Here is a 12,953-nt window from a genome sequence, read left to right as displayed (position 1 = left end):
GTTGCTTCCCGGCGACTCCAGCGCCGAGCTCCAAAACACAGGGCAATCAAACACCATGTTTCGTCCCTTGCTCAAAATGGCGCCTGTTTCCTCCCGATCTTGCTCTCTCTCTCTCTCTCGTGCTCTTCTCTTCACTCTTCCACTTTATTACCAGGTAGTCCATTAAGCTATCCCCATACCACAACGGATACTCCATCACAACAGGAACTAGGAACCCCGCGCTCGTGGCATTACGGCACATTTTCCACCTCCCACGGGTACCCCTGCCACCGACCTCCGGATCCATCCTTGATCGTGCCTTATCTTTGCGACGCCCGCCGCATTCATCTCGCTCGATTTTGTGGAAAGCTTCCTCTCTCTTCTCTCTCCCCCTCTCCGTCACAACAACACAAACCAAAACAAAAACAAGTCCAACCTTCGCCATGCGTCAATCTATCCTCCTCGCCGCCCTCTCCGCGGTCACTGCTGTTGTTTCCCAGAACCAAAACTTCACCATCGACATCACCAAGGTCGAGGCCTCCACAAGATGTATGTCGTACTGAACCTGACCCACTGTTGCATACCGAGTAGAAATGAAACTGACCGTCTGCGACAGCCGGATGGTGCACTGCCCAGTTCAACTCTTGCGGCCTACTCTGCTTCGGCTCCCTCCAAAAGAACGACTGCGAACCTTCTGACCTGACTTACGAATGCCTTTGCTCCAATGGCACCACTCCCGGTCTTGACTATTACGCCAACACCCTCCCTACTGTGAGTCTTTTTGCTTTGACAGGACGAGCCCCGCTTGACTAGCCGCTGACCAACCTGCCCCAGTTCATCTGCGAGGAAGCCTTCAGCCAGTGCACCGCCGAGAGACAAGGTGGCAGCGCTTCCGAGCTGAGGAAGTGCACCACCGACATCAAGGACCACTGCGGTACCCTCGACCCCGATGACGCCACCCCCGGTGGCGGCGGCAGCAACGACGAGGACGAGGACGAGGCTAGCACCACTTCTCCCACCAACACCCAGGGCGCCGCTCAGACCAACCCTCCCGGCACGTCGACTTCTCAGGCTGCCGCTCCTACCAACTTTGGAAGCGGCATTGCTGCCGTTGCTGCCGGTGTTTTTGCTGCTGCTCTTCTTTGAGCGTAATAGTAATACGGGCTACACGGTGGTGAGGAGACGGGTAGTGCTGAGCGGCAGCTTATGGTGGTGAATAATACCGCGTAATGAGAGTCAATACCCTTGGTCTATGCGTCAAGAGTGTGGCGGCGGTCGATCGTGTAATCTTTTGTGGTTCTTGTATTGATTTTCTCTTCCTCTGGACAGAAGAAAGGCTTTGTTTTGATTTTGCATCAGCCGGCCTATAGGGACCTTAATGTTGCATGAGAAGAAGACGAATGATCCGGCTGATGATATGTAACCAGAGTGAGTGAGTGAGAGAGAGAGAGAGAGAGAGAGAGAGAGAGAGAGAGAGAGAGAGAGAGAGAGAGAGAGAGAGAGCTAGAGAGCGAGCACATGAAAGGGAGAAATATATCCATTTGATTTTTAGGCCCCGCGGGCAAAGCGCGCGATTGTCTGGACCCATGTTGTTGTCGATATGTGCACCATGGTTCAAAGGAGTAGTCGACCGAACTGGGATGTGAAAGTAGAGGCGGGCTTTGTTGGTGGGTTGTGGGTAGAGAGGATTTGACAAGAGACTGGTCTATGAAAGGGGGGAGGGGGATCTTTGTTGCCACTGGTGACCGGAAAGGGGGATCACATATCAGCCTACAACCGCCCATTTTCCACAACCCTCAGGAAGCTTGGGAACGCTTGCCGTTCACCACCACCATCCCAGACTCAAGCAAACCACTTTTGTTTTATTGCCTGGAAGGGATTTCCACACCGATATCATTTATCGACATTTTATACGTGAGTTCTCCTTACTTACGCCATGTCGTTCCCCGTCATAGATTGCAACGATCGGAACTTGTTCGGGTACGCTCTCTACCTCGCGAGCAACCGCTCGACCCAAACGTGACCCTAGGCTTGGATCCCAGGGATGGCCGCATGTTTAGAATATACCGACCCTGGCGGCCGCCCCTCCTCCCCGCGCGCGACCCCGGGCAGGCTTATTACCATGACAAGGTCCCCGACTGGATCGCGCGCATCCATGCGCTCGACCAAACCGGCTTTGACGGGATGAGACGGACGCTGCCGCCCGAGTTGAGTTTTCAGATTGCGAACGAGACGATGAAGATGGATAAGTGCCTGCTTGATCGCCTCCGCGCCCGGGTTGAGATTTGCTCGCCGGGGGAGGATCGGGTGGTGCAGGAGCAGTTGAGGGTGAAGAGGGTGGATGCTTACGTTGTGCCGGAGCATACTGAGATGAGGAGGGTGGCGACTGACTATGAGCATGACAAGTACGACGGGGAGAAGGATTGTCCTGTGGCTAGGGGGTCGGGGAGGTTGCTGAGGGCGGGGTGGGATCATGGGGAGGGGGGATCATATAATGGGGTTGTGGTTTGCGGAGGATCCGAGGTTGGTGGTGCCGTTTGGGGAGGGGAGGGATGCGGCGGCGGTGGAGTGGGTGAGGCCGGCGAATTTGAGGGACAAGGGGGAGTTGGAGCAGTCTTTTGACGGGTGGGTGAGCCGTTTAGGAGAAGGAGGCTGATCCCCTCAAGCCGACCCGGTGGCCGGGAGGAGACACATATCGGGATTGGGATAAATCGGTGTACCGGGCGTACATGTACAGGCGAATCCGGCGGCTGATGATCAACAACAAATCTGCACTGGGACGCGAAGGGACTGGGGGATTTGTTTGGGCTTCACTGGCTCAACGATGTGAAAGCTTCCAGGTGGTATCTAGACAACCCCGACCACAAGACCCTTTTCAACAACCGCATAAGGGAACTAGCATTGTGGATCGCCAAGGAGAAGGCGAATCAGTCCAAGATTGAGTGGGACGACATGCAGAACCTGGAGGACGTCTATCTGGACTGGAGAGGCCTGTTTGCGCCGACCAACCACCCGAGCGACCCGATAGAAGATGTGGAAGAGACGTGGGGTTACCTCGATATGCATTTTGTGGCCAAGATTGCAAAGGCGACGAGGGGGAAGAAGCTGAGGAGGCTGGTGATTGCAGGTCTGAAGAGCTACGTCGGCCCGCAGGGCTACAATGCCTGTGGCTTGAGGAAGCTTTTTCAACTCGGATCATAAACTGGTGGAGGATGTTTGTGACGGCGGTGAGGCCGGGGGGGTAGCTGATATTTGTGGATAGGGAGTATGATGACCCTGCCAGGGAAGTCCAAGACGACCCGCGGTGGGTTAACGATACTATAGACGAGGTCCTACTCGGAAGTGGTCTTTCGTGGTGGAATTTCCACGAGGTTCCAGGTCAAACCCGACTACATGCGCGATGATTGGGACGACCGCTGAGGTGGCAGCGGAAGGGTAGAGGGCATCGGATGTGAGCTGACGGGGGGGTTCCCAGGGGAGTTTTGTGTTGTATCTGTGTATTGTTTTTTTTTTTTTCGCTGTAGATTTTTATACAACTGGAACGGCTTCTTTGATGTGGATGTGGATACTTGTGTTGTGTGTCACTCTGAGGATGGATGGCCGAGAGACTCCATACTAACAGACTAGCCAGGTACTTGGTCCTCTTGACAACACACCTTTCCTGCAGCCCTTCTCGGTTGATTGGCTGCTGACAAACGACACCGCTGCAGTGGTCTGCAGTGTTCACCGTCTATTGGATCGGATGCCACCGAGCCTTGCTCTCCACCATCCGAACAATTCCCAATCTGGGGCTTTCAAAAGGTAAGGCATCCATCTTTCTTCGTGAAGAAAAATCAAATACTGTATGTATGTCTTGTCCCCCCCTCCCTCCCCGTCCTCGTGGCTTGACGGCTTGACGCTTGATTATGCAGCTTGTGTTTCTCCCATACAAATATTGACATCTCGTTGCTAGGAAATGACACGGCTGCCTGGGTACTGTTCTTCATGATGGCCACTCACAGCCTTGCCACCACCACCATCATTATCATTATCACTCACACCACCACCGCCAACTTTTGACAGCAGCTCTTCTGAAGAGCGGCTGTTCACAACAATCACTTTTCATCAACCACATCATTTTTACCTTCTTTTTTCATCACCTTTTTACCAACCACTCCACTTCTCATTCCCACTTATACATCTTCTCTCACACTTATTCATCACCCAACCCTCCAAAAATGCCCGAAGAGCAAAACCCCCCCCTCGAGCTCCGCGGCGGCAGAAGCAGAAGCAACTCAACCCCCGCCGGCTTTTTATCTCGCTTCTTCCGCCCCCATCAACAACAACAACAACAACAACAACAACCTTCCTCCTCCTCACACCACCATCACCGATCTCGCCGCTCCCACCATCAAGACCCCTCCCCCCCACCATCATCATCCTCCCACAACCACCACCCATCTTCCAAACCAAAACATAAATACCCCCCCAACCCCAACCCCTCCACAGACCACGTCTACGACATCCCCCTCAACAAAAAGCCCTCTCCTCGCCACCGCAACCCCTTCTTCCGCCCCCGCCCCCCCAAACCCAAGCACAAAAAATCCCCCTCCAGCAACATCGGCACCCCCCCAGGAAAGAAACGCTCCCTCTCCAAAGCCGGCTCAAGAATCTCCACCTCCACCAAACCAGCCAAAACCCGTCTAACCCTAGACCTCAAACCCCTCCTCGACTCCAACCCCTCCTTCCTCAAGCTCTCCTTCCAGTTCCGGTCTTCTTCCGGTGGGTTGGCAGTCGACCGAGTAGAGCGGTTCATCCGAGACGAACTCAAGTCTGAGAAACAAGCCGTGGTCAAATTATTCACCTCCTCGGGAAAACAACTAGAAACCGGCGCCCAAATCCCGTCTTCACGTGGCAGGTCGTCACGGGTGACGGTTTGGTACCGACTCGTGGATGACAACAACAACAACAACAACAACAACACCCCCCCAACAACAAAATGGGAGTTTTCCATTTGCATCAACAACACCCAAAAGATGGAACTCAACAAACTCATTGAAGAGGACGGCGCAACAGTGGGGGAGGTGAGGAGACAAATAGCGGGTTACCTTGGGATTAAAGAGCCAAGAAGGATAAGGCTGTACGCCGACGATGGGATGTTTCACGGGTTCCTCCAGGGGGAGGGGTGGGTGTTGCGGGAGTTGGGGAAGAGGTGGCTGACGAGGTATCTGGCGGTTCATGTCCGGCACAGGGAGGGTTGGGTGGAGGTGAGGCTGAAGGGGTGGGGGAATGAGAGGGCGGGAAGGAGGTATGTTGTTCATCCGGGGAGTGGGGAGGGGAAGTGGACTGTGAGGGATTTGAAAGCAAATTTTGTGACGGGGGGGTTGGTTAACGTCACTGAGGGGAGGGGGAGGAGTCGGTTGTCGAGGAAGGGGTTGTTGGGATCGGGGGGGTTGAGGGTGAGGTTTGATGGGAGGAGGGTGGGGGAGACCGAAGGGGTGGTTTGGGGTGGGGTTTACGAGGTTGAGTTTGGGGGGGTGGAAGAAGCAGAAGTTTTTGCTGGGGAGGAGGGGTGGTTGTTGAGGGAGACGGAGAGCTGCGATGTTTGTGTTGAGGGGAGGAGGGTGACGGATTTCCCGGTTAGGGTTGTTGCTGGGGGGTGTAAAGGGCATAAGCCGCCGCTTTGCGAGGAGTGTTTGGGCCGGTGGTTGGTGGAGAGTATGGAGGCGGGGAGGTGGAAGAGGCTGAAGTGTCCAGACACGGACTGCTCAGCTGTCCTGGGACATCACGATGTCAAGCGGTACGCGACAAGAGAGGTTTTTGAGCGGTATGACCGGTGGTTGCTGAGGGATGCACTGGAGCAGACGAAGGGGTATGTCCAGTGCGTCACTGTGGGCTGTGAGTATGGTTGTGTGGTTGGGGATCAGGAGGCGTGTCCTACCTTTAACTGCAGGAAGTGCAAGGGCAGCCACTGTATCAAGCACAACGTCTCCCATCCCGAGGAAACATGCAAGCAATACCGAAGGAGACAAAAAGATAAAAAAGAACAGGAGGAAGCCTCGGAAAGGGAAGTGGCCGGGATGACCAAGGATTGCCCCAAATGCGGGAGGAGAGTAAGCAAAACGGCTGGGTGTAATCACATAACCTGTAGGTTCTCTTCTCTCTTCAGCCACGAGAATAATAGAAACTGACTGGTATTTTTTCCCCCCCCCAGGCCACTGCGGTCACGAATGGTGCTATGTCTGCACCGCCTCTTACTTTCACGCCCAGGGCACCGGTCTTCTCCTCTGCCGTCACAACGAAGGCTGCACCGAAGGCCCTCTCCCCGGCGCCGAGCTCTTCAATGATGATGGCACCCTTCGAGATCCAACCGGGCAGCGACTTCCACATCGTCCGTTCTTTCACCGGCCGGTCATTCCTGCCGATATCCCAGGTGTTGCTCCACAGGGTGTGCCTGGCATGCCTGGAGCAGCGTGGCTCTTTCCTCATCTTCAGAGACGTAACAGGCAGCCTGAAGCACCAGTTGCTCCCGCACCCGCTGCCCCGGAGGAGCCACCCGCGCCTGCACCGGAACCCGGAGACAGAGACCCGCCCATGATGACGGGGGCAAATCCGGGGTTGGTGAGGGGAACTCCTCCTCCGTGGGCGCCGGGGATGGCCGGAGCGAGGCCGAGGATGAGAGGTACTGGAGCGGAGGCGGCGAGACGAGCAAGGGGGTTGGGCTTTCATGTTTAGTTGAGATGCTGAGGGAGATGCCTGCTTACGACTTCATGAGCTTTACACCACGATCTTTCTTTTCCTTTGTCTGGGCCTTGGAGTTTCGCATTCTACGGATGACGACACATATATAAGAGGCATTCGCGCTCACAGCTGCTGGAGGGGGTTGGGTTATGGTTAGAAGGATTGGGTATATACATACATGGATGGGAAATTGGGTATTTGGCGACTCTCTGGGATTTTACATACCTGCTCTCTATTTATTTTGTGTTTTGATGTCATCTTTTCTTCCTACTGTCCCCAAACACCGGCATGCAGAAAGCAGTTTTCTCGTCCGATTCTGAGTCAAACCTGCGGCTCTGTGGCAGTGACACAAAAACCAGAGACAATAACAAAAACTCCGTAATCATCTGGATGTAACAAGCTCTTGTACACACCGAGCTTTGATAGCTGTGTGGGTCGGAAGTTCCAAACCACATCCAAAGAAAACAACGTTTCGACGATCAAACTTGTTTACCCGCCCTCGCCTCCAGAGGTTCTTCTTCAGCAACGTGGCCGAGCGGCTGGGTCCGTCCCCGTTCAGGCCATTGTCAGAGGCCCGAAAGTTTTTTCTTTTCTTCTTTTTTTTCTTCTTTTTTTCTTCTTTTTTTTCTTCTTTTTTTTCTTCTTTTTTTTCTTCTTTTTTTTCTTCTTTTTTTTCTTCTTTTTTTTTCTCTTTTTTTCTCTCCTTTTTCTCCCTTTTTTTTCTCTTTTTTTCTCTTTTTTTTCTTTTTTTCTTTTTGCAGTTGCAGCTGCAGTTGCAGTTGCAGTGGAATTCTTGATGTTGTCATTCTGTCGCACACAGCACACACACACACACATCGGTGTCCGTCCGCCTGTTTCTCCGAGTCTTTGCATTACCGCCCGTTGAACCGAACACCGCAGGTTTGAACCGGCATTGGGACGAGAGGAGACAAATATTTCTTCTCCGACAGAGTATCACCGGCGCCATGATGGTGCGATGCAAGGCACGGCATAGGTAGGTGATGTCGTGCATCGATGAGGCCAAGCGGGCTGAGTGGTCGGCCGTTTTTTCCCCGCAAAGGAAGGGTCTGATCTGGTCTGTGTTTAGGGCCAAGGGGGAAGGTCTTTGGCTCCGCAGACGCGAAATTGCAGATTCACATTCAGCGTGACGCTGGTGATTGGGGGGGGGGGGGTATAAGATGCAGATGTTGACGGCATTCTCTTGAATACCCACGAAGAATTGTTCCGAAGCGCCCGAAGAAAAGAATGGGATCATAGGCAGGACGTGGCAGGCTGATGGGCTGGCGGCGGTTAGGAAGGAAGGAGCTGGGAAGAAAGGAAGGAAGGACCTGGGAAGAAAGGAAGGAAGCACCAGCCTTGAGGCAATCGCGAGTTCATGTCTCATTCGTCAATGCACCGTGTGGAGATTTGGATTTGATATTCCCTGTTTGCTTCATTGGTTGGCTGGATTCATCACGAACTGCTGGCCTTACTCGACGGGATGTCCCCTGAGTTTAGGGAAAAGCCAATAGGTGATGGGAAGGCTTCTCCTTGTTCTTTCTACATCAGTTCCCTTTTATTGAATATTCTGCAGCGACACAAACCGTACCTGCATCTCGGCTGCGCAGGGTACACGGGGGATAAGAAGATAATGGGGCGGCATTGGCGCCGCGATTGGGGAGCATCGGGGGGAGGGGGGGGACGTGCACCACCTGAGCTGCAAGGAACAAAACGCTCTTGCCTGCTTCTGGACCGTGATTGGGGGCGCCCGAGGTGAGTTGTGCCAGGGATCCCGGTCCTGTAGGCGAACGGTTGGCATGGAAGGGGGCCCCACAGCACAGTACAGCGGAAGGGATGTCCCAAAGCAGCCGGGCGCCAATTCGCCAATTTGTGATGCTCCTTTTTCTCATGACCTTTCCTCGCTGTCACTTCCAGTCCCTCGACATTTCCCAGTTAATTGCGACTCTCCCCCTAGAGCCAATCCAGGTCAGGCCAAGCCAAGCATGAAGATTGGACCCCCCCAAGTGCCGATTCTCTAGTCGAATCCGCCGTTGCACTCTTGCGTTGCAAATCGATTCCAAACTCATCTTATGTATACCACCATGGCTGCTCCCAACGCACATCGCTTCTTCTTTGAAGAAGGGGTTCACACACCAACTACCTTCTCCCACCCTCCCCCTCAGTCACCCGAGCCTGAGCGTCACGAGCATAGGCGGCTCTCTGACACGTCAAGTGCTTCATCCAGAGTCCAGTCACCACGCTCGGCCATCTCGCCTCCTGGACCGAGCGAGACATCGGACCAACAGCTACCCAAGCAGCCACTCCCGAGTCCTCGCGGCGGCCGGTCCCTCAGCTTGGCCCAGATAGCCGGCCCCATCAAGAGGAAGCCTCTGTCCCTGACGGCCTCGCCTTTGGCCACTCGGTACTCGTCCCCGCGTCTGCCCGAGCTCTATGAGGACCTCCAACGCCCGGAGCAGAGGTTCGCCAGGTCCGTCTCGCTCGACAGCCCAACGCTGTATGAGTTTCCAGGCCAGAGCAACCTCCTAGCATCCAGCTCGCTGCGGGTTGTGGAACGCGCCCCAAGCCTGGACAGCAGCCGCCACCTGTATGTCGTGATTCGTCGTCACTTTATTCCGGGTAAAGTGGTGGCAATATGGAACTGACCAGGTTTTCTCTCACAGATCATCTCCTACCGCCCAAGAGGACGGTGCGGAAGAAGACGTACAGCTACGAAACATTGTTGAAAGGAACCCTGCCGCCTCTCAAACACCACACGCACACGAACCAAGCGGCCGCCTTAGCGCTAGGACGGTCAGTGTAGCCAGTCAGGAATCAGATTACGACCAGTTCGAATACACCCACCTCTACTCTCCGGGTCCGGAGCAAGAGGCCGAGGGCAAACCCGCCACACACGTTAATACCAACACCAAGACCATGTCCTTCATCTCACGAAAACAACCACCACCACACCTGGACCTCGGATCACCCATTGAAAGTGTGCCAGAGTCACCCGTCAGGACTGCCAGAGACAGTAATCTTAACAAGCCGCTACCGAAATCGCCAGCGTCCTCTAAGCTGGGCGCCTTCTTCGGCTGGGCCGCTTCACCGTCACGCTCCTCGGTAACAGAGTTCTCGGACGACAGAGCATTGTCACCCGCCTCTCAGAATCCAGTGACTGTCGTGACAGAGTCTGAGCCTTATGACGTCCCACTGTCACCAAAGAGCCCATCCGCCTACTCCAATGACGACCTGCACAGCCCCGCCGTGCAGTATTGTGAATCTTACCTACAAACACCCGCAGACAGCACGACATCGCTGGTTCAGATCGAAGAGATGGAAGACGAGTTGAAGGCCATCGGCGCCGAACTGGCCGCATCCATTCGGCGAGAGATGGATCTGGAGGACCTCGTTGACAGGATGCAGGAGCAGGTCAACAGTGCCCAGGTGCCGGGCAGAAGAACGAGCGACTATTTCTCAGACTCTGGCTACAGCTCGGCCAGGTTTAGCGAATATGACCACGCCAAGGAAGAGGTGTCGCAAGTACAGCGCAGGGCCGAACAGGAGAGAGCCCAGCTCAGACTGGAGCTCACCACCAAGCTCCAAGAGGAGCGCACCATGCGACGGCTGTTGGATCAGCAAATACAGGAATTGCAACAAAAGGCATCCGAGGTTGATGTCGCCCAGCTGGGCAATGCTGAGGCGAGCGACAGGGTCAAGGAGCTGGAGGCTACATGCGAGGATTTGACTCGTCGGCTTGCCGAGGAGCAGGAGTCCAAGAGCAACTTTGAGGACCTGCTTGCGGCGCTCAAGAGCGAGCTTCAAACGGCGTCAAACGAGCGGGACAACCTACGCGATGAAATCGTTCCTCAGTTGCGCATGCGTGTCGAGGGGTTGGAGGCCGAGGCTGCCGAAAACGCCAGACTTGCCTACGACACGTCCAAGATGCAGCAGGAGCTTGAGACTCTGAGGTCGCAGACGGCCGAGACGTCCAAGATGCAGCAAGAGATTGAGTCCCTTCGGTCACGGGATGCCGACACTTCCAGACTGCAGCAGGAGATTGAGATTCTCAGGTCGCAAACTGCCGATGCTTCTCAGATGCAGCGGGAGATTGAGGCTCTCCGGTCACTCAACTCGGAAACCTCCAAAATGCAGCAGGAGCTCGAGGCTCTGCGGTCCCAAAATGCCGAGCTCAAGCAGACCGGCACTCGCATGTCTATGGCCCTGTCAAGGTCGGCATCGGTCACTGCCGGGTCTCTCAAGAACAAGAACCGCCCCGTGTCTCTCTCCCGGTCCAACAGCACGCGACCTGGTCCTGCGTCTACCGAGCCAAGAGAGGTCCTTGCCGACAGGTTGAAGGACGTCGAGGCTCAGCGTGATGCGCTGCACAGTGCGCTCAGGAGCTTGCTTGAAAGACAGGAGCTCCAGAACCGCGAGAACGCCAAACGGATTCGCCAGCTGGAGATGGAACGGGACCGGTTGCTCACGGCTTCCCCCAAGAAGGCTGGCTATGAAAGAGACGTCTCGAACCTTCGCGAGGAGATTAATGTGCTGCGTCGCCGGGCAGAAGAGGCTATCGAGCAAAAGTGGCAGGTGGAAAAGGGGCTGGGTGGGCTCAAGATGGATCTCGACCGCGCCGAAGAGGAAATCGCCACGCTTCGGATCTTGCTGAGGGAGAATGACATTTTGGTTCCGGAATCTCTGCTCCGTGCCAGCGGCAGCCACGAGGAGCGAGTCGCGCCTGTCACGTCGGCTTCTCTTGAAAAGGCGTATAAGGGCCTGCAAGATGCGTATGCCGAGGCGTTGGAGAGAATCAAGCAGCTGGAGGAGTCGGCCGGCTCGGATGAAAGGATGCAGCTTGCTATTCAGAGGCTGGAGCAGTCGCTTTCGACGGCCGTGTCGGAGCGTGAGGATGCCCGCTCGGAGGCGAGCTCTTTCAAGACTCGGCTCGAGAATATGCAAGCCTCGGAAAAGCAGCAGTTTGCCGTGGAGCAGGATCTTGCTGATCAGCTGCAAGAGTCTGCCCGTCGGGTGGAGGAGCTTGCCCAGCAGGTGCGCTCCCAGCTTGATGTCAATGCTGCTCTGCGCTCCCGTTTGGCCACCACCATTGCCCGTGGTGAGGCTGAGCAGAGACTGAGCACCGAGCGCATTGCCGGCATGCAAAGCCGCCTTCGTGCGCTCGAGGAGCAGGTCGTCCACGCCCAGACGGGCGCTGAAGAGCGGGTGGCCCGCCACGAGGAAGAGCTGGCCATGCTCAAGGACGCCCACAGCCACCAGCTCCAGCGCATTCGCGACAATGCTGGCATTCTCCGCAGCCCACGACACTTTCCCTCCAAGTCGCCGCTGTCGCCCATGTTTAGCCTCCGCAGCGTGTCCTCGCCCAACAACCTCAAGTCACCCCGCATGTCGACGCCTCTTCTCTCGCCTTATGGCACCGCCCGGCCAGACATCAGGCGGTCTGCCAACTCGCTGGATGGCAGCGACGGCACCATGACGCAGCAGGTTGAGGTGCTCAAGGGGCGCGTGGCCGAGCTGGAGGGTGCCCTTGCTGCGGCGGATGCCGAGATGCAAGAGGTTGTGGGGAGGATGAACATTGCGCAGATTGAGGTGATGAACCTGCAGGAGCAGAGGGAGGAGGCGGTGAGGGAGACGAGGAGGCTGCAGAGGGTGATTGAGGAGGAGAGGATGAGGGTTTTTGAGGAGAGGTTTAGGGGGTTGTCTACCGAGGTGAGGTGAGCCCCCTGACCACGCCCTAATGGTTTGAACGAGGACACACACACACACACACACACACACAACATGTTGGATCGTGTTATGGTTTTTTTGTTGTTGTTTTTTTTTGGGAAGCCATGTTTGGATGAATGCATTTGCCATTGCAGGGATTTTTGCAATTGGAAAACGGCGCAACACCACGCTTTTTTGGAGCATGTCCCTTTTCTGCTTTGAAAGCATAGGTAAGGGGACAGGAGGTTGTCTTTTGGATTATTATTGAAGCCAAGTTTTTCTTTTCTTTTTCTGTTTCTGACATTCTTGATGGACATACCCTGGGTTTGTTTTGCAAGGGGGTTTTGGGGTTTATTGTTCTTGTATACTTGCTCTTTTTGGGGAGGGTTGTTGTTCGATTCTCGGTGCCATTTTTATCGGGGTAGAGTGGATTGGATTTGGTTATTATAGGAGGGAAGAAGGGGGTTAAATAACATAGTGTATACTGTATTACCATTTAGTTTAGTTGTTGTTGGGTGGATGGGTGGAATGGGATTGGGCAAAACTTCCGAGCA

General features: G+C 55.0%; 3 protein-coding genes across 3 annotated transcripts; all 3 read left to right on the top strand.

The window, feature by feature from the left end:
• Nucleotides 1–422: 422 nt before the first annotated feature.
• On the top strand, nt 423–1,125 carry PODANS_1_9910 (uncharacterized protein; the record flags this gene model as incomplete). The annotated part of the gene is made up of 3 exons (XM_001908619.1): nt 423–528; nt 596–750; nt 814–1,125. The coding sequence occupies 3 exons, from the start codon at nt 423–425 to the stop codon at nt 1,123–1,125; spliced, it is 573 nt and encodes a 190-aa protein (XP_001908654.1).
• A 3,071-nt stretch (nt 1,126–4,196) lies between these two features.
• On the top strand, nt 4,197–6,693 carry PODANS_1_9900 (uncharacterized protein; the record flags this gene model as incomplete). The annotated part of the gene is made up of 2 exons (XM_001908618.1): nt 4,197–6,071; nt 6,229–6,693. 2 exons carry the CDS (start codon nt 4,197–4,199, stop codon nt 6,691–6,693), a joined length of 2,340 nt encoding a protein of 779 aa, XP_001908653.1.
• Nucleotides 6,694–8,768: 2,075 nt separating this feature from the next.
• Nucleotides 8,769–12,411, top strand: PODANS_1_9890 (uncharacterized protein; the record flags this gene model as incomplete). Its single annotated transcript, XM_001908617.1, has 2 exons — nt 8,769–9,283; nt 9,360–12,411. 2 exons carry the CDS (start codon nt 8,769–8,771, stop codon nt 12,409–12,411), a joined length of 3,567 nt encoding a protein of 1,188 aa, XP_001908652.1.
• Nucleotides 12,412–12,953: the final 542 nt, after the last annotated feature.

This window comes from Podospora anserina, chromosome 1 (assembly GCF_000226545.1).
Source record: "Podospora anserina S mat+ genomic DNA chromosome 1, supercontig 2".
Taxonomy (NCBI): domain Eukaryota; kingdom Fungi; phylum Ascomycota; class Sordariomycetes; order Sordariales; family Podosporaceae; genus Podospora; species Podospora anserina.
The sequence above is the reverse complement of the archived record's forward strand: the minus strand, read 5'-3'. Positions and strand labels throughout refer to the sequence as shown.